The following is a 20,897-nucleotide window of genomic DNA, read 5'->3' on the forward strand; positions in this document are numbered from 1 at the left end:
GGCTGAGAAATCATTGCTGGCATGGGAAGCCATCACTGGGATGAGAAATCATCGTTGGGATGGGAATTCATGGCGGGGATGGGAAACCCTCATCGGGATGAGAGATCAGCCGGATGGGAAATCATGGTGATGGGCAGTTGCTGAGGCATGACAAATCCAGCCCTGGCAAGGCTGGCTCAGGCAGGTGCTGGCGGAATCATCACCCTGGGGACGGAACCCCAGAACAGTGTTTGCCCCAAACAAACCCCACACTGACCCACCGCCATGGCAGGTACAGCAGCAGGCTCCTGCTCCTCGTGGTGCTCCTGCCCTCCAGGTAACCCCCCAAGGGGCTCTGCCCACCAATATCTCACCCCACCATCCCTCTTTGCTTCCCCCAACAGAGAGGTTCCCTCTCCGGCTGCCCACGGCATCGCAGGTGCCCAGCATGAGCTTCACCACCCCAGCCATGCCAGCACCGGTCAGTGCCCACGTGCTGCCCTCTGTCCCGGGGCTGGCAGTGTCTGGTGAGCCTGCCCAGCTCCACACCGTCACCCACCAGCTGTCCCAGCCCACCGTCTGGCAGGCGGTGCCAGGGCCCCTGGGGGCCCCGGGGCAGGTGGTGCAGCCCCCCAGCGGGGTGCCACCTCCCCCAGTGGCACAGCTCCCTCACGGGGTGCAGCTCCCCACTGGGGTGCAGCTCCTCAGTGGGGTGCAGATGCCCATGGGGGTACAGCTCCCCACTGGGGTGCAGCTCCCCATGGGGGTACAGCACCCGCAAGGCATGCAGCTCCCCACTGGGGTGCAGCTCCTCAGTGGGGTGCAGATGCCCATGGGGGTACAGCTCCCTGCTGGGGTACAGCTCCCCACTGGGGTACAGCTCGCCACTGGGGTGCCTCTCCCACACGGGACGCAGCTCCATGCTGGGTTGCAGCTCCCCCACGGGGTGCAGCTCCCCCACGGGGTGCAGCTCCCCAGTAGGGTGCAGCTCCTCCATGGGGTGCAGCTCCCCCACGGGGTGCAGCTCCCCCACGGGGTGCAGCTAAACCATGGAGTTTCGCTCCCCACCATGGCTGCTCCCTGTCCCCCTGCCTACGGCTGGGGACAGCAGGTGGTGCCACAGGTGCTGGTGCCCCACCAGCCGAGGGGGATGGGGCCACGGACCCTGGACCAGCAAGAGCCCATGGACCCCACGGGCTCCTGCCTGCTGCGTGCCCCTGACCACACTGGCGACCCACCACCGTGCCGCCCCACGGCTCAGCCTTGGGACCAGGAGCACCCTGTGCTCCACACCCTGCCTGGCAGCGCCCAGAAGCCATCGGAGGGCTTCAAGAAGGAAGTGGTGGCCATCGAGGACAGTGTCCCTGCTGCCAGCCCCCACCAGACCGGCCTGGCTCTGCCGACCTGCAGAACCAGGATGGAGCCTAAAGGTGAGCTCTGGGGGGTGGCAGAGCCCGCGGGCAGCTGCCCTGAGCCAAGGAAAGCTTGCATCACCCCGCGCTTGGGTTGGATCTCTTTGCTTTTTCAGCAGTGGAGACCACCCCGGCAGCCCCAGAGAAGCCCGTCGACCTGCCCGAGCAGGGGCCACAGGCCTTCGCTGAGGCCTGTCCTGAGCTGGCAGAGGACACCATGGCCAGCTTGGTGCTCTCCTGGCTCAACACCTTGGAGAGCGAGGACAGCCTCCCCGATGGGCCTGACAGCCCCAGCCTCGCCGCCTTCCTCCACGAGCTCCCCGACCTCTCCGAGTACGTGGCGGAGGGCGGCTGCCCCAAGGAGCCAGCAGCGGCGGCGGGGCTGGGGGACGGCGAGGTCTCTGTCGACGACGTCGACGACTTCACCAGCTTCCTCAGCCGGGTCCCTGACTTCTCCGAGTACGTGGCAGAGGGCGGCTGCCCCCATCAGCAAGTGGTGGCAGCAGGGCTGGGGGACAGCGAGGACACCATCCCTAACGGCCTTCCTTTCCCCAACAGCCTCATCAGTGCCGATTTCCTCGATGACCTCCACGACTTCTCCATGTACGAGGCAGATGGCACCTGCCCCCAGGACCATGCGGTGGTGGCAGGGCTAGGGGACAGTGAGGACAGCACCCTGACCACCAGTGTCCCCAACGTGACTGGCGAGGCCCTTGATGAGCACCCTGACCTCTGTGGGTATGTGGCGGAGGGCGGCTGCCCCAAGGAGCCACTGGTGGCGGCGGGGCTGGTGGATGGCGGGGACACCATCCCCAATGTCCCCGACTTGACAACTTCCCTTAACAAGCTCCCCCACCTCTTGGAGTACAGGGCAGAGGGCGGCTGCGAGGTGGAGAAGTTGGCAGCAGTGATGCTGGTGGACGGTGAAAATATCCTCGCCGATGTCCCCGACAGCCTGGACACCACTGCCTCCTGCAGCGAAGACCCTGACCTCCTGGAGTACGAGGCGGAGGGCGGCTGGTGCAAACGCCGCCTGCAATCGGGGATGCTGGGGGATGCCGACCCCTTCTGGGGGGTGCCGGCCTCCCCCTTGCAAGACACCAAGGGGAACCAGGGCGGGGTGTCAGCAGTCCTCCCCACCTGGTGGCGGCCGTTGGACACATCCGAAGAGAGCTCTCCGGAGACTGCATGGGAGACTTCTGAGGACAGTCCTGTGGACAGTCCCCAGAACGATCCCCTGCAGGCTCCTCCAGAGACGGCAGAGGAGACTTCTGAGGACAGTCCTGTGGACAGTCCCCAGAACGATCCCCTGCAGGCTCCTCCAGAGACGGCAGAGGAGACTTCTGAGGACAGTCCTGTGGACAGTCCCCAGAACGATCCCCTGCAGGCCCCTCCAGACAGTCCCCTGCTCAGCGTCCTGCAGTTCCCAATGCTGAGTCCCTTGCCCAGCTCCCCAGAAGCACCCCCAGTGTCACCAGCCCCACATGGCCCAACTGGCGGAGACGGCGCTGCGGAGGCAGCCTCGGATGGGTCCGACCCACCTGCTGCTGCCGCCGGGCGTTGTGTCCTGCCAAGAGGGGCCCCGATGGGGAGAAGCGGGCGGCAAGCAGGCCAAGGGAAAGCTGGACGGCGACAGGGCAGTGCAGGTGGCAGCGGGCTGCGGGTGGGAAGCAGCAAGCGCAGAGCATCCAATACCACCAACGTGCCTGCCAAGCGACGTAGGACCCGAGAGGAAGCCAGAAGGCAAAGGCTCTTCATGGGGCGGAGAAGAAAGGTTTAATGCAGCGGCCCACCCAGACACCACAGCACGGAGGCCTTGAACTGCTGCTCTGGGACTCCCACCCCACGCCCCACCCCAGCCTTGTGACCCTCAACTGCTCCAGTCCCACAGACCCGTGCTGGAAGCTACGGCCCCCCGCTGCCCGGGGGCTGCGATACGTTCCAGGGAACACACAGCATTGCCAGGTGCCAGCACAGCCGGTGTCAGGGCCCAGCCGGGCCCCGCAGCTCCCGGCAGCACTGGGCCGCACGCCCCTGCAGCACCCCAGGGAGGCCCCAGGAGGCCCCGGCCCGGGAGGAAGCCGCGGAGCAGTGGGCGCAGGGGCAAGGCAGGGCAGACACGCTCACCCCTCCAGTGAGACACAGGAGTCCCCTCTGCCCGCCCTGATGGTGCCAGTCCTAGGCCCACTGGGTGCCACCTCTGATCCCACCGCCTTGACCCTGCGCCGCTGCCGGCATCCCCACCGCAGCCTGGAACCAGAGTCCCCAGGAGCAGCATCCCCACCCGGTGCTGAGGACGCTCCGCATCGTCCTGAGGGTGCCCTTGCTCAACTCCAGCCACAGTTTCCACCTGCTGGGGCACACAGTGAAGGTGGTGGGGCTGATGCCCCAACCACCCAACCCGGAACCCAATTCCTTGATGGCAGCCCCGAGACCCAGCGCAGCACTGGATGCCTCAAGCCCCCGCTGACGGCAAGAAGGACACGGCACCGGCGGCACCATCGAGCAGCAAGGCACGCACCAGGTCTGCCGCCAAACCTCAGCAGCCGAGCGGGCTGTGCTTGTCGCCCACGGAGGCCAAACCCCACGGGAGGGGCTGCCGCAGCAGCTGCACATGCCGCCACAACCTCCCAACGACTCCCCGCTGTCCTTCGGGCCCTGGGGGGGCTCACGGCTGCGCCCACCCCGCTGGAGGAGCAGGAGCAGTCGGTGCCCATCACACCCGAGCAGCGGCCCCAGCGGGAGCGTGTGAAGACGCTGGCCCAGGAGGAGCAGGAGCGGGCGGCCCTGCAGGTGTCACCGGGCAGCTGCACGTTTGTGTGCAGAGGGAGGCCAGCATGGACATAGCCAACGACTACGGCTACCCATAACCCACCGGCCCAGAACCGTCCCCCCCTCTTCGGAGCTGCCTTTTCCTCTCTAGCATTTGACTGCCGACAGAGCAGTGCCGCGGTGACGGCCTCGGTCAACACCTTCCTTCCGGCTGCCCTGCGAGGTCCTTGCACCTCTCGTGGTCAAGACAGTGTGATCCTGCTCTACCTCATTTGGCTGCAAGAAGAGTAAAGGAAGAAGCAGCTCCCAGAAGCCTCAGCAAACAGTTTGGCAAGGTCTTCTAGCCTGCTTCCACAGTCACAAGACCCCGTGCTGTTAGTATAATGTCTCGTTGCCTTCTCTAGAAAGGCACTGAAGCAGAATGGCCTCCCTGTCACTGCTCGCTACCAGCAGCAACAGAGGCCTCAGAAAGGCCAGGATTTCGAGTCTTTCACCAGCAGGCCAGGAGTAGTGCGTACTACGGGATGTGGCCACTTGTAGCCACTTGCAGTCCAGACGCTCAAGGTGGTTTTAGCTTCAGCTGCGGTGGTTGTAGGCACTGAAGCTTAAACCCAAAAGGGAAGAGAAAAAGAACAGCTCTCCAGGCACACGCTGTTCAGAAGTTAAAGCAGAAGAAAGGCCAGCGTGGCACACGCTCAAGGACAGGGCTGCCTATAGCCCTTTGGCAGGGAAGCTTCTCCCCAGCCAAGCACATTTCTCCTCCTCTCCTACAGTTCTCCTCCCTCTCTGTCCCCGTACCTTCAGCTGCAAGGTCTGACTGCGATTCAGCACTGCCCGGAAAGTGAACTGTCCCAGGAGCCTTCCCTGCTCCTCAGGTTCCTACTTCAGGCCCAGGAGAAACACAGGGGTGGAGAAACCAGAGCGCCTCACACACTGTGGGAAGACTGAACTTCAGTCGGGGAAGCACGGGTTTATTTCAGCTACGCAGTCAAAGGAAGACGAGCGCAAGGAGCAGACAAGAAGCTGCACCTAGGTAGCACGCCACGCTTGCCTACTCAGCGAGTCTAGGCTGCCACCCAGAGAAGGAGCAGATGTTCCCAGGGGGAGGGGGGTAACCTGAGGGTCACAAATGCCCACGGGGATTGAAAGCCAGAAGGGCTAGGACAGTGCGCTGTGCCACCTCCTCTTCCCTGTGGCTCCCCGAGTTCCATCATGCCCCAGAACCTTCCTTTCAAACAGTATATTGGACAGAAGCGCAATACAGCTCCAAGGAGCTTGCTGCTTCTGCGAGCCAGGAGGAGGCCAGAGGCCGCTGGACTCTTTGACCCATACTCACCCCCGGCTTAGAAACGCTGTGCAACCCCCAGCCCCCCACGCTGGAGAAACCACTCACGTAGACAGCCATGTCCTTTGGAGCTCTGCCGATGCTGTCTCCAGGGAATGTTGTCCTGAAACGTGGTCCATGGTGACTGCTCTGGGAAGGATTGGCACAGACAGCTTGATGAAGGCTTGTCCCCGACTTCCCAGCAAGGGCCAGCACTTTCCCACATGGTTTTCAGGCTGGAAGGAGGAGAAGAAACTACGTTCACATGGAGAAGGGTGCCCTGGCTCTCATTCCTGCTATGAGCATCACAGGATTAAGAACTGATTTGGCCAAGCAGCTCGGCTCTGAACCGCAGACAGTGCCTTCGGTCGGACCCTGCGGGTACCAAACAGAGAAGCAGCTGTGAGAATTCATGGGTCACAAGAGCACGTCAGTGGAGAAGATCTTGCATGGCAGCGAGCTGGGTGCGCTGCCTGAAGAAGCTCTCTGGCCTCTCTCGGTGTGCAGCAACTCGCCAAGAACAAGCAAGGGATGGTGCGGCTGAAAGGCACCGGCCCAGGGCAGGTGGCAACTAGGGTCCCACCTGGACAAGCCTTTCCTGTAAGGAGAAGCCATTGCTCCCCCCATCCAGTCCCACCTCCTCCCACTGGCACCTGCCAACTCTTCAACTTGTGCAGGCGGCTCAGGGGCAGCGCCAGGACAGCCTGCAAACGCAGCGTGAGGCCCTCCAGCAGGGCAGGCTCTCAGCACCCGCTTGTGCTCACTAAGAGCCCCCGTGAGCTCACGCCCGAGACCTCTGCAGGCACCTTTCCCACTCTGCTTCCATGCCATGCTGACAGTTTGCACGATGACTGGGAAGACACAGCATGCAGGACCAAGCGACCCTGTTAGAAGCTTGCACAGAGGACCTGGGGCACTCCGGGGGAGAAAATACTCATTTAAATTAAAAGAGCTGGGTGTTGGCTTTGCAGCGCCTCTCTCTGCCTGCGGGCATTTGCTCAGTGGGAGGGAGGGTGGGGGGTTAACGCATCCCCTGCCCACCCCGCGGGTGGCTGAGCTGGGCTGGGGATGGCTTATGTCCACAAACGGGTATTTTTACATTTAAGATCATATGATTCTATTTTTATAAATAATAGATTTATTTTTTTACAAATAAATATTTTGAAATTATAATATTTGTATTATGTATACGTCTATGTATAATACCATATACATATACACACATACATAGATATGTAGCTACGCATCCCACCACAAATCCACACAGGGAAAGGGGAGGGGGTGTCAGGAGGGACTGGGGTGCGGGAGAGGGGTGACATGACCCCGGGGCCCAGGACTCACCGCAGTTCCTGCTCTCTGCACTGCCAGGCACATGGCACAGCTCAGGCACTTCTGTCTCTCTCTGTCTGTCTGTCTGTCCCTCCCTCCCTGTGCTGCAGCCCCGCTCAGCCGACTGCCTTCCACCTCAGGGCACCCACGGGTGCCTCACAGCTCGCACCCCAGGAGGCCGCCCCGAGGCACAGCTCAGGGGGGCCGGAGCGGGGCCCAGGCCCAGCTGGCTGCTGCCAGGACAGGCCCGGGGGCGGCCTGGGGCTGCGGGACAGGCCTCGGGGCAGGGGCTGGGGCCGGGGCAACATGGCCGCCCGGCAGCCCCTGCCCCAGGGCTCCAGCTCCCAGCATGCCCCGGGGCGCGCCTTCCCGCCGCCCGACCCTGCGCGGGCACCGCGCCCCCAGCCCGAGCCAGCCGCCCCCCCGCAGGCCCCACGGCCGCCCCCCCGGGGCTGCGGGACCCGCCGCCACAGAGACCGACAAGGCACCGGGAGCGCGCAGGGACAGAGACGTGGCAGAGGGAGCGGGGCAGGGGGACAGCGGGGAGAGGGGCAGAGGGAAAAGGCAGCGGGGAGAGAGAAAGGGAGAGGCCGGGACGCAGAGCGGGACACAGGGCGAGGGGAGGGCGGGAAACGACCCCGAGAGACTGAGGCAGAGGGGGCTGTGGGTCAGGGCAAGGAGGCGCAGAAGGGCACAACAGCCGCGGCCTCCAGGGTGGAGACGCAGGAGGAGCAGAAGGGGCCGGGGAGCAGGACGGAGGCCCCGAGAGCAGCAGGGCCGGCCGAGCGGGGGATACAGGCGGGAGAGAGGGGACAGGCGGCAGCACAGAGGGGAAACAGGCGGCCAGGACGCGGCGACAGAGAAAGGAGAAGGCCAGGGAGCGGGAGAGAGGTGTAGGGAAAGGAGACCATAGCAACAGGCTGTAGGACAGACAGGGAGGAGTTAGAAAATACAGGCACGGAGTCAGACAGGGAAAGAGAGAAAGAAAAAACCAGTGATGGGAGATGGGAAGAGAGTAAAAGTAGCAGTTCTGAGCAACTGCCCCATTTCTTGATCACTGCCCAGGAACTGCTTGCACCGTATCCGATGGTCGCTCATGGGCTCTTCCCTGAGCCCGTCTGACCGTACGCCAGCAGCGTGGCGTTATAACCGTGCCAGGCGCTCTCCAGCACTCCCTGACCACGACCACCAAAGACCTCTCTCTAACAAACCACCAAGTGCCCCCTCTTCATAAGCGAGCCACCAAACGCACACACAAGCACTGCTCTCTGCCAGGAGAGCCCTCGCTAGCAGTTTAAATTAGCAATCAAGACTGGCAAGCACGCTTGACAGCAACACTCAGTTCCAGGATGACAAGACATGTAGATAAAATCTAGCCACTGCTTCACACCAGGAAAGTGATAAATGCCGGTCTTTTGCGTTACGCTGACATGAATGTTAGTAACGGGAGATAAAGGAACTGACCGGCCTCCAGCTGCGTATCAGTGACAGCTGCTTCCAGCTGGTTCTTTGACTCAAGGCTTACCTGGCCCACGGAACTGCTGGATCCTGCGGAGATGAGCATGCCGTTCTCGTCCTTTAGGAAGCTCCTCTGAGACCAATAGGCTGGATCAGAAGCAAAGGCTTTGCTGTGCCCTGGATTCCTAGGGTCACACACGCCTGTGCTGTCGCTGTTCACAGAAGTCACACACCTGCTTCCCGCATCCTTCTCTCCCTGCCTATTAACATTACAATTGCAGCGTCAAACTACCAGCAATCAGGCTTTCACTAATAACTCATGGTCTAGTCTGGGTTTAAACCAAGTTCATCCGCAAGGCACAGCTTCATCTCCTAAGCACACTAGAGAAGATGCTGAGGTGGGACGGCTTGTAGCTGTGGCTCATCTAGCCTAACCCACAGCCCAGGAGTTAATGACGTATGCCGCACTTTAGCTTTCGTCGTGCAGAACAATCCCTAGAGTCACACTGATGCAGCCTGCTTGATTTCTGGGTGCAACAAGCCCTCAAATACCAGATGTGTGGTTTCCCAAGCACAACTCTGCTGGATCGGTCAGCTCCAAAACTTAAAAAGCTCAACTCACCCCAAAAATGTTAACTTGCGCCCCTCTCCTGGTTTGGAATATCCAGACAGCGAAGCACCACGGAAGCCTTGTTCACCAGACGGTTGCCGGACAAACCCCGTTGTGACACAGAGCAGCAAGTCAACAGGAGCACAGGCTGCACAAAGTCAGTGCTTGGCAGCAACCTCATCCAGAGCAGGAACTCCACTGGCAGAAAACCTCTTCAGCTTCCGCTGGACTTAGGAAGGGACTTCCTCAAGCCTCTTTCCTCCACGGCTACCCCAGCAAGCAGCAGTGGGGCAGCAGTGGGGCAGCGCTGCCCGGCTCCCCTCCTGCACCACTGACAAGCAACACAGCAGGCACGGTGCAAAAATCAGCCTCCACCAATGGCCCCGAGCGATCCGCATCAGAGATTCAGAAGAAGGAACGGCGCAACGAAACCACCAACAGAAACACACTGGTTACTACCAGGGCGGAGCAGCCGGCATGGTGTGTGCTATCCTAAAGCACTCTGAGCATGAGGGACACAGTTTCCCCTCAAACACAGCAAGTGAAATCCACCTGAGGGTGGCACCCCAGCGCCTCTCAAGGGAGGCCAGCCGTGCGGCCGTGTAGCCGAAACAACCAGCCAGAGAGCGCAGCGTGACCACAGCAGTGCCCAGCGCCTTACGAGACGCACTGCTGGCGCTGCTGCAGGGACAGGGCTTGTGTCCACCGGAACAGAGGCTGCTGTCAGCCCAGCGGCAGCCGCCAAACCCAAAAGAACCCTTACACCTGGTAGCATTGCCCCAGTCCGGGAACAAACCCTAAATCCAGAGGCGCCCCACACCTGGCTGCACCCACCAGACCTAGCAGCATGCACCTGACACAGCAACGCCCCCAAATCCTCAAGTTTCCCCCAAAATTGGCAGCAACCAGCAGACCCAGGCACACCCCCCAAAACCTGTCGGCGACCTCCAAACCCACAAACACCCCCAGACCCAGGGGCACACCTTAAACCTGCCAAGAGTCCCCCAAGCCCACAAGGAACCGCCAAACGCAGAAACAGCCCCAAACCGGGCACCTTTCCCCACACCAGGCAGCACCCCCGAAACCTTGCGGCACTGCCGGCCCCAGCGGGGTGCAGCCGCCCCAAGCCTGGTGGGGGGAGGCCAGGCCGTGGCAGGGCGGCGGGTGAACAGAGTAGGCCTCCGTGCCATGGAAGCAGGTTCAGCAATGGCTGAAACACCGCTTTGGTTACAAATCCAAAACTTGGCAGCGTATGGGCTGCGAGGAAGAAAATTAACTCCATCCCAGCCCGAACCAGAACAGACGCTGTCTCCGTTACGGCTTGATAGCAGCTTTCTGCCGCTCTGTCGTTTATTGACACCGTGGGCATCCACACCCCTGCTTGCCCCGATAGGAAGTTTGGCCCCAAACTGCTGAATCCCTGGTTTTGCTGCTGTTACAACGCGCACAATTGTGCTACTGACCTCTATTTATTGCTGTGCCATTCTGCTGAAATTTACGCTTGACCCCTGAAGCTGTTGCTCAGGAGTGTGTTACAGAATCATAGAAACACAGAATGTTCTGAGTTGGAAGGGACCCACAAGGATCATCAAGTCCGGGATCATCCTGTCCCTGCACAGGACAACCCCAAATTCACACCATGTCTCGTCTCTGAGGGGGTTGGCCAAGTGCTTCTTGAACATCGCCAGGCTTGGCGCCATGACTGCCTCATGACAGAACCCCCGGGTCCCTCCCCACAGAGCTGCTCTCCGGCCTCTCATTCCCCAGGCTGTCTGTACATCCAGGCTTGCCATGCCCCAGGTGCAAAACCCAGCACTTGGCCTTGTTGAACTTCATATGGTTGGTGGTTGCCCAGCTCTCCAGTCTGTCCAGATCCCTCTGAAGGGCCTCTCTGCCCTCGGGAGTGTCAACAGCTCCTCCCAAGTTTGTCGTCAGCAAACTTAATTAGCGTTCCTTCAAGTCCTGCATCCAAGTCATTTACAAAGAGATTAAAGAGTACCGGCCCCAAGATGGATCCCTGTGGAACCCCGCTAGTGACTGGCCACCAGCCCCATGTAACCCCACTGACGAGAACCCTTTGAGCCCGACCCCCCAGCCAATTGCTCACCCACCGCATTACGCGTTTATCCAGCTGTGTGCTGGACATTTTGCCCAGGAGGAGACTGTGAGGGACAGTATCAAAAGCTTTACTGAAATCCAGAAAGATCACATCAGCTGGCTTCTCTTGGCCAACTAGGTCCGTGACCTTGTCATCCAAGGAAATCGTATTTGTTGTCACTCCCCTATAGGCCCTCGCATTCACCGTTGCTCCCCAAATCCATATCCTGGGGGGACTGCCCCAGGCCCTTGCAGGAGGGCTGGAGAAGTGGGCTTGGGGGGCGAGGGGGTGGTTGCCGTTTCTCCGGGGCCCGGAGGGTGCTGGGCCGGTCCTGCAACACCTGGCTGGCTGAGTTGGACAGCCATTTGGGCCGGGGCGGAGGCGGGCGGGCCGGGCGGCCGTCCGGGCTGGTGGAGGCTGGTTCCCCGCCGGTGCTCCGTGGCTGGTGGGCCGCTTTTCCAGGCACATGTGACGGCTGCTGGTGTTGGGTCCAGCTCTTGGAGGTGCTGGGGTGGGCAGTCCAGGTGTCCGGGTGTGAGGGGCAGCTGCTGGTGTCGGGCCGGGCTCTCGAAGCTGCGGCGAGGCGCCTGCGGAGAGAGGAGGCTGCTGAGGCCCCGCCACGGCTGCGGTGCTGGGTGGGTGGCGGGGCAGAGCTGCGCGCCCCATGGCATGTGGGCACCCGGCTGCACGTGGGAGCTGTGGGCACAGAGAGCTCTGTGCAGAAAACGGGGCACCCCGCGCCCCTCGGCTGGGGCTCTGCTCCCATGAGCTGAGAGCTGGGAAGGTTGCTCACCACAGCCTGGCTTGCTGGGATACCCTGGCCAAGGTGAACCTCTGGAGATTACAGCATCACCTCACAGGGTGATTTCTGCTGCTGGGTTCCCTGGCAGGGAGATGTCGCTACTGCAATTCTCACTTTCTGCGGCAACGTCATCCCTCTTTGTTTTCCTGCCTGACTTTGCTCTGCCTACGTCTGTTGCTGGGTCTGCTCTTGTCCAGGCAGGGTCACTTTTAACTAATACTTGCAACAGTAAGGACACGTTTCAGAAAAGAGGGCCCATGGGTTGAGAGGACAGTTAAAACATCTCACAGCAGAAACCTCAGTCCTGTTTGGCCAGTAACTAACTCGGCACGCCAGAATACCCTACCTCAAAATGCTTCGTGGCTAACAGCAGCCATCTAACGCAGCAGTTTGGCTGCACCTGCCCCCCGCCACCAACTCACCGCCTTCTCTTCCTCCACAGGCGGATCACACAACAGAAAACCATCCCAAGCAATATGGAGCCCACGACCGCCACGGAGCCTTCTATGCAGTACTTCTGGAAAGCTTTTGGATCCATAGCATTTCTGTTTCTCGTGCCATCCACGCCTGGAGGAAGGATTCTGTGTGTTAGTGTGTCCTGCACACTACTGCTCATCTCGCAGGAGGCCTGACATTGCCAGGAGATGCTCATTCTCGCTTTGGTAGCATCTCTGAGCCACGGAACATCCTGGGGCTGCGACATTTCCTTGGCTTCAGGAGAAGCAAAGGAAGCTCCCAAGGTCGTTGCAAATCAACACACTCTGGAGCCTCTCTTTCTCCTCGCAGCTTTGCTTACGCTCTGGCATGGCCATAATCCAGTTTTCCCAGTGTCACGGGTTTGCTCCCCCTTCTTGGTGATCCTTCACGTCTGCACACACTTTCCTTTGTGCTCACCCACCTCCGCTTTGCAAGGCTTGCTAGAGCTGCTGCCTGGGGGCTCGCTCTGACCCTTTGGGAACACTCACGAGGCCATCAGCAGAGGGTTAGGAGCGAGTGTGTCTCTGGCACGCTGACGGCAATAACCTTCACACCCCAGAGATGGGAGTCACCCTCTCAGAGCTGCTCCTGCCTTCTTTAGAACACTTGCTCTCTACTAAGAGTTTGGCTGCTGACATGGTGTGCAGTAGCGAGAACTCGGGGAAGAGCCTGCAGACACGCAGAGATTTTGACCTGTGGCCCTGGATGACCAAAGGACAGCAATTACCTGGCACCTCCACTGACTGAATTGCCCCTCTTCTGTCATCAGAGACTGGCACCGCGTGACTGCCTCCTTCCTGAAGCGCCTCATTCTCCGCAGTCTCACGGTCCATCTCTTTAGAAAGAAAGCGGGTCAGTTTAATTAGGCATAATTAGATGTAAACAGACAGCAAATCCCAACCTGCTGAAAGGCTAGGGGATTGCATGCGATCTTGTTCACATTCCACTGAGTGCATTTCGGGCAAAGGGCAGGACGATGGTACATGACTCCCTTCAGAGAGGGCAGGAAGATGCCGTAGCAGGTTCAGCCGTGGAAAGAGCCCTTCTGAGAAGCACGTCCCACCGTGCCAACTCCATCGCACGGTAAGGCTATCAGGCACACGTGGTGGGCTGAACCGCAAGCTCTTGCAACCATGTTCTGGGCACTTTCCCGTGTGGCGGTGAAGAGCCCACAGTCCCCCAAGACACGAGGAAAACCACAGCCAAGGTATCTAAAACACAACTGGAAACAGACAGCCAAACCATGCGAGACTGAATTCGCAGCCCCTCATTTTAGCTGCCTTCAAGGTGGGCGTCCCGCCTCAAGCTGCCCGCCCAGCTCCCACCTGTCCCTGACTCCAGGGGGTCACTCAGAGTCCTCGGCCATCAAGGAGAACAGCGGGGCTGGACCGGCTGTGAAGCTGGGGCTGCTCCCATCCTGGCCAGGGGCTGCCTGCAGCGCAGGCAAAGCCTGCCGGTCTCAGCCACCCCAAGCTGCCTGCGCACCCTCTCTGCCGGCCAAGGGCACTCTCCCCTCCGGTGACTGGCAGGGTGCCGGCCCTCTCACGGCTTGTCAGGAATCAGCTCCTCGGCAAGTCCCTCACGCATTCAAGGCGTGAGCGCTGCCCATCCCTGACAGCTGGATACCAACCTCTGCCCAGTCCAGCTCTGACCGCTAGGGGTATAACTGGGGCAGCAGCTCTCCCTGGGGCTCAGCTTGAACCACAGCTGGCAGCAGAGGCTCTGGGCCACTCTGTGGCTCACCAGCGCCTGCAAGGCGTGAAACTGAGAGTCACCGCAGTGAGGCTCTGATCAATCCCTTTCTGCTGCGTAGCTATGGCTGGGCCAGACAGGCATCAAACCCTCAGCTTCCCAAGTCTTCTGCTTAAGAGTGATATATACCCACCAAGCGCTGCCTTGTCCAGGTCCTTCAGGATTTCCTTCAGGACTTCTGATGACCGCTGGGAAGATTTGCCTCTTTCAGCTTCATACTTTGCTCTTTGGGGACCTTAACAGAAAGTAGCATGTTAAATTTCTCTCTGATAAAATACTGAAACAGAGTGCTTAGTCTGTGCAGCCAGTCAAGACTGACTACTCACCCCTGCGATGCCAGGGGAGCTCCAGCGCGGGATCCAGCCCAGAAGCTGGAAACGCCCTCCCTGTACCCACACCTGCAACCAAACCCCCACAAGAAGTTCCCATCACACATTGGGATATTCACTGTCAGAACTGAAGAGGAGAACGTATGAGGGGATCGTGTAACCACGTGGCACACACGGCCTATATTGTCACGCCTGCAAGAGATGTCTCGCTCACATCTGGGCTCTGAGCTGGCAGCTCTCCAAGGAAGTCAAAAGCCATGACGTACCCATGCGATATCCCAGCGTGTCAGCCCGGGAACCCAGACGGGAAGCTGGATATCCATCGCCTCCAGCCATGTCTGTAAACACAGGACAGAGAAGCTCCCATGAACTATTTTAAGGCACTCCTTCAGTTCTGAACAGCAGTGAATGCAGTTCAAACGCAGGCTTGCTCCATGGCACTCGTCCCTCCCTTCCCCTCAAGAGCATCGTGCCCCGGGCTGTGGGCTGGGGCTCTGTGTCCCATGGGGACCTGGGTTCACCCAAGGAGAGCACTGCAGGGCTAGAGCAGGAATGCTCCCACCTTCCCAAGCAGGCATCTCCCAAGGACAGAGGTGCCTGAAGCTGAAAGCCAGGACCCAGCCAGGAGCGGCAGAGCCACGGCTCCCGGCACGACTGTCACCAGCCTGGAGGAGAAGCGCTCCCACGGGCTATTGCCTGGCCTCTGCAGAGCCACTCCGGCCCCAGCGTGCAGGCTGGGGGAAGGCTGCCCTGGGGCAGGGCGGCACAGGGCCAGCTCCAGCAGCAGCTTCTCACCCCGTGGCACTGCTCCTGACCCCACCGTTCACCTGGAAAATGCCCCTGCAGTGGCCACGCACCCCTGCGCCTCCCCGGGGAGCGTCTGCCTCCAGCTGCCCGTGGACCTGCCCACGACTCACCTGCCCGAGCCTGGCCCTGCTGCTCTCCCAGCCCTGCCCCACCACCACCCCAGCCCCGCTGTCACCCCGAGCAGCCGTGGGTGCTGTGCCACGCTGCCAGGGTTGGGGCTGGACCTTGCCTGCCCACCTACCTAATCCCCACGCTCGCCACGGAGCAGCCCCGACCTGCCAGGCTTGCAGGGCCATCAGGAGCAGGATAAATAGGTGGGTGGGGGCCGCGGCCCCCCGCGCCTGCACCATGCTGCTGCCGCTGCTGCCACAGCTGGCACTGCTGGAGCGGTGCCTGCGGCACAGCACTGCACAACACGGCGTGGCACAGCGGGGTCTGTGACCTCACAACACATCCACGCCCCCACGGACACGCCCTGGGCACCCGCGGTGTCATCTGACGTGCTCCGACAAGATCTTTCTGAGTCAGACTCCACGTGGGCCTTAATGGGATCCGCTGCCTTCAGCCAGCACAAATTCAGCTGTTTTCCAAAGGTGTTCCTCCCCTTCGTTGACAGGCCGCACAGCTTAACCTCTTTCTCTTTACATGCCCATACTGTTAACCTTGACCTTGGTTTTACTTCTTCCTAATTTATTGGCCAACCCAGCCTTTTGAAAATTCAATTTTCCAAGAAAGCAACAAAGTCAGTACTTTGGGATTTTAAAAAAGCAAGCAGCACATTTTGTGCTGTGTCTATAGTATGTAAATATTGTGTGAATATATTTCAAAAACACCTGTCTCTGTCTTTGAGATGAGAAGGATGCTTAGGGAGAGTTCTTTATCCTTTTGGCTTTCTGGGTTAAGAAACTGATTCACTAATTAAGCATCAATTAGTTTTGATTTAAGTAAAACACAGCCTGTCTTCTCGAGGGCTGCTTCGGGAACGTACTGGTCCAAGAGACTGAAAGATTAGCGTGGAGGGTGAGCCACCGATGGCCGATATGTGTCACAGTACAGTACTTAAATCATCGTTTTTTCCATAGCTCACCCTTTCTGTTCTCTCAAAACGTGAGGCACCTGAGCAGCACCAACCTGACACAGCTGATGCTGTGACCCCGTGCCTCAGGTCACCTCCAGGCAGTAACAACTTCACAGCAAGACCCACTTTCAAGGAAGAGACTCACCTCTGCAGAACTGCCCGCGCAGCACAGACCCTCGGGTGGTCTCATCTTCCCCAAGAGCCTGAATGGTCACCTCGGGAAACTGCAGCAGGCGGCTCGTTACCTGAGCCGCGAGGTCTCGCATTCTTCACTCTAAATAAAGAAAAACGTGCAGAAAGAGACTCCTGAGAGCCAGAGACATTTCTGAGACTGACAGAAGTTTCATCAGGTTGCCGTGAATAACCTCCCGTCCACCTCCTGCAGCTCTTCTCCTGAACAAAACGGCGCTCAGGGCAGCTTTGGATCTCACAGCAGAGCAAAGGGAGAATCCTTTGCCTTTCTGATGCCTACGAGGTCACCAACAAAAAGGGACGCCGGGGTATCGACAGGATAAATCACAGGGGAAAAAAGCCCAATACACTGAGGTCAAGACTACTCACACAGGTTAGTACGATGCGATCTGAGACAAATCACAAGGGCATTCAAGGGCCGCGCTGACAAGGAAATACAAGTTATACAGATGGGCCTGCTGTGGGGAAAGGTTATGCTCTGAAGGCCGGGCAGTGGAATCGGCTGCACTTCCAGCCCCAGGCACGGGAACTCTTTGAGAACATGTTCCAGTACCTTCTGCCAGCAGGAAAAGCACGAGCGCGTGACACACGGGACGCGGCCGTCAGGGTCCCGCACTAGGCACAGGGCAACGTTTTGATGGAAGTGCTCCATGATCACTCATAGAATATGTTCTACTAGTAGCAAGGTGGTTGTAAGAAAAAGAGTGAGCAAGTCTCTTGCAGCAGGGCAGGTAAGAGCAGTCAAGAAACCTTCTCACCTGCTGCTCTCCATGAGCCGCCCCGAGTCACCCTGCCTTTGCCGCTGCCTCCCGCGACAGGCCAAGAGCACAGAACTTTGTGTAGACAAATTGGAAGTAAAATTTCAAGGATTTAAACTAACTGGGGAGATTGGAGTTTAAGAGCAAACCACTCACCTCCCCAAACTCCCCACCAAACCAGAAAGAATTCTTCTCTGGTGGAAAGCTCAAGCCTTGACACAGTACCACTCGGTCATTTCTTTCCCACTCATAGCAAAACACCTGCATTCAGTCCAAAACCAAAACCAAAAGTTTTCTTCTAAAAAGCCACTGCGTAACAGATATGGTCTGTATCAGAATTCTACAGTCAGTCAGGCTTATTGCGCCGATGCTCCACAAGCTCCCCATGATGCACAGATCTACAGCAAAAGGTGAGAAGACACAATTTAAGCTCTCTATCCCAACAGCCCCGATCCCGCATCTGATGCAGACCACAGATTTCATCCCTTTAAATGAGAAACAAAGCCAAGACACATCAGCATTTGAAACTGGAGCCACTTTACCCAGCTGCCTCCTAGGGTTATTCTCCAACACGACTATTCCTGCATGCAGGAGCTGCAGTCCCTCTCCAACGCGGCCAAGCTAGCAAAAGCTCCTCAGGTCACTCCTGAAAGTGTGCTCTGTTGCACACTGCTTGGCGTACCTGGACAGGCGGGCGCAGGCGCCGAGTGTCTCAGGGCAGAGCGCACACGCAGCCGTCCCGACAGAGGCAGAGCCCAGGGAAGACAACGTTCCCAGCGCTCCCACAGCGCCGGCCCCTCGCAGCACCAGTTCCAGAGTCACGGAGTCACAAGGGAGAGAAAGGCCTTCCGGAATCCCTGGGGGCAGCTGGTCCAGCCCCTGCGCAGGCAGGGTCCCCCAGAGCAGGCTGCCCAGGGCCAGGGCCCGGCGGCTGCTGAACCCCCAGTGCTCAAACACACCCCTTGCAAACAGCCGCCCGACGAGGGGAGCTGCGGAAACGTTGGCAGCCCACGCGACAGGCCCCGGGGTTTGGGGACTCGCTCCCACCAACTGAAGTATCCTCTCCTCCACACCAGTAAAACACCACCCCACCAGCAGGGGCTTGTCACCATTCTTCCTCCAAAACTCTCTCTCTCCAAAACTCTTGCTGAAACAAGCTTTCATTTATTATTTTTGGTTTGATTCCCTCACTCACACAAATTTTCTGACACAAGAGAAAGCCCTTTATGGAGTGCATGGGATTTACAATCACAAACACCTCTGCGTTCGGTTTTCAGAGAGAGCCCCTTACTTTTTCAGGGAACTCAGCTTTTGGAGGCAAGGACCTACTGTTCAGGGATGCCTGAAAAACACCAACAGCACAAAAGCAAAGGAGAGATTTTAAAAGCTTAGATCCACAACGGGTTCCTTGTTCTGAAAAATCAGGCTTTGAATCTGTGCCATCAGGAGGCTTTCCATCTGCTCACAGCCATGTGGATCCTTCTACCCATGCAGCAGCCTGAGATCACGGGGATGATCTCAGTGGCAGTGGTTAGCTACCTGGGGACAACAGATGCTTCTGACACTCCCTGGGTACTGACCCAGCCTCGCACAGCCTGGAGCTGGTCTGTCCCGCTGGCCTCATCACGGACAGTATGGCCAAGCAAACGACAGCACGTGCTTTGCTGACACCGCGCGTCTTTGCAACGTAGGAATCCCAATAAGCCCCTCTGATGAAGCACATATTTGAGACGGACACAGCTTACAGAGAAGCTGCCGCCAAAACAAACTAGCAATTTCTGATAACCAGGATGGAGGGAAGACATTCATCGCCTACAACAGGGAAATACTTTTCAGCAACTTCCAGCTTTTACATGCAATTTTGCCACTGATTTGTCACATAGAGCAGAAAAAGTCACTCGCTCAACCTCCCTGAGCCACAGCTCACCCACTCACAAAAGACTTCAAAGGCCCACGTAGCACTGCCTCTAGCTGAGTGTTAGGGGGCGTTTGGGGTTTAATCTGACCAGCACCGTCTCTCAGGCTCTCTCAGTCTCACCGTCACGCTTTAACATCGGCCGTGGACACGCAAGCAAGCTTCGGCTGGTTGGTTCTGTCGGTCTAATCACTGCCAGGGGTCACCAGGGAGGCAGAGGCCTGCCCAGTGCGGATGAACCCCGCAAAGCACCAGCTGTACTGAGCGCGTGGGGGGGCAAAATTTAAAAAACAAAAGGAAAATACCAGTCCCGAGCGCGCTGTATTTCTGCACGCACCTGTACCTCTGGCTGTAAAGTTTCCCTGGACCTGGTCGGAATGCCTCGCCTTGCAGCTGTGCAGCCCCGAGCCATCGCATGACACACTGATGATCTTCAACAGCTTCTGCCCAGTACGAGCTCTGCTGGGAGGTGCAATCCCGATACCGTCTTTAAACCAGAAAACAGGCACAGAAGGGCCGTGGCTGTCACAGGAAAGTTCAATGGTGTCTGCGCTCCCAAACACCAGCTCTCCCAGAAAGGCGCTCTCGTTCCTCAAGTATTCTGCAACGGGAGAAAGAAATGGAAATGAGTAAATCAGAGCAGGCGTCAGAGGACGAAAGGGCATTTCAAAAATCAACAGATCTTCTATTTGCCCTGCTGACGCTTCCACGTGCCCAGAGCTCCCCCTTGCCCGGGGGAAGCCTTGCCTGCAGCCAGGCAGGCCGTACTGCAGCCAGGCAGCCGGGCACACTACAGTCAGGGCTCTGGCTGACCTGCAAGGGTGGCTTCGAACCTGCAGCGACCAAAACACGGCCCCCCCGCCAGGTGCGTCACAACAACCAGCACAGACCTCTGGGGGGGGTCACCCCAACACCCAGGGGTGCACGGGGGGCTGATCTGGCAGCGAGGAGCGTGTGCTGAAAAGGGCACGGTTCAGCCTCTGGATCTCCGTTTCTTGATTTCTGTGAGTCTGTCCACAACTCCCGTGGGACCCAGCACGGAGGGGATACAAGGAGCAGGAATGGGGATAAACCCGATGGCTCAGGTGGCTCTGGGTGGCCCAAAGGCAGCCTCCGTGGGCTGAAGGAGACAAGGGGGAAGGCCGGACAGCAGGCGCAGGCTGGAACAGCTAAAATAAATGAACCCACCGCTAGCTCCCTGCTGGAGTTACTCTCCGGGCAGCAGCACCAAAGACTGAGCACGAAAGCTGAAATCCCTCTTTCTTCACTCTACCTACCAGCTGCGGCAGTTTGTTCCACCAGTGACGACAGGGAACCCTGCCACGGGCTGGAGAATTTTGTTTCACCATAGGCTAATGACGCAAAGAAAGGTTCAGGCTCACGAGTCTCCCCAGGGAGGGACGTGGGGCGTGTTGGAGGTGTCGTTCTTGGGCCTGATGGTCTTCAGGCTCATTTGAGTGACAGAAGCTCACTTCTGACACTCAATGGTTTATTCATCCTGTACCCCAGTTTAATAGAGAAGAATTAGCCCTCGACACCTGCCCTCAGCCCAGCCGGGTCAGCGGCCATAAGCCTGCTTATGCCCCTAAGGCAGAACCATTTCTGGGCTGGTGCAAGATGGATCACGGAGGATCCCATTCCAGCACACAGGCACTGGGGTGCCGTGACTGCATCATTATCAAGCAAAAAGTCATTCAAACCAGAGCGGTCGGAACCTAGTCCTGTGATCCAAACCTAGGAGGCCCGAGCTGATCCCTGACGGGAATCAGACACGGAGAGGTGACCCTCACTTTGCAGCTGAAGCA

General features: G+C 58.7%; 3 protein-coding genes across 4 annotated transcripts in view; 1 reads left to right on the forward strand and 2 right to left on the reverse strand.

Annotated features, from left to right (window-relative positions):
• The window catches only part of LOC135317686 (cadherin-related family member 5-like), a 116,134-nt gene extending 107,480 nt beyond the window's left edge, over nucleotides 1–8,654 (reverse strand). Inside the window, exon 1 of the mRNA XM_064474113.1 lies at nucleotides 8,342–8,654. The gene's annotated coding sequence lies outside the window, so the exon portion shown is untranslated. The remainder of the gene's footprint in view (nucleotides 1–8,341) is intronic.
• The window catches only part of LOC135317687 (uncharacterized), a 273,809-nt gene that overhangs the window by 28,612 nt on the left and 224,300 nt on the right, over nucleotides 1–20,897 (forward strand). The window lies entirely within an intron of this gene.
• On the reverse strand, nucleotides 11,167–16,496 carry LOC135317684 (uncharacterized). Its single transcript, XM_064474109.1, has 6 exons — nucleotides 16,373–16,496; nucleotides 14,609–14,680; nucleotides 14,147–14,248; nucleotides 12,989–13,096; nucleotides 12,207–12,351; nucleotides 11,167–11,569 (listed from the first exon to the last, which is right to left on the reverse strand). The coding sequence occupies exons 1-6, from the start codon at nucleotides 16,491–16,493 to the stop codon at nucleotides 11,167–11,169; spliced, it is 951 nt and encodes a 316-aa protein (XP_064330179.1). The 5' UTR covers nucleotides 16,494–16,496.

The sequence above is a fragment of the Phalacrocorax carbo genome, chromosome 26 (genome assembly GCF_963921805.1).
Source record: "Phalacrocorax carbo chromosome 26, bPhaCar2.1, whole genome shotgun sequence".
Taxonomy (NCBI): Eukaryota; Metazoa; Chordata; class Aves; order Suliformes; family Phalacrocoracidae; genus Phalacrocorax; species Phalacrocorax carbo.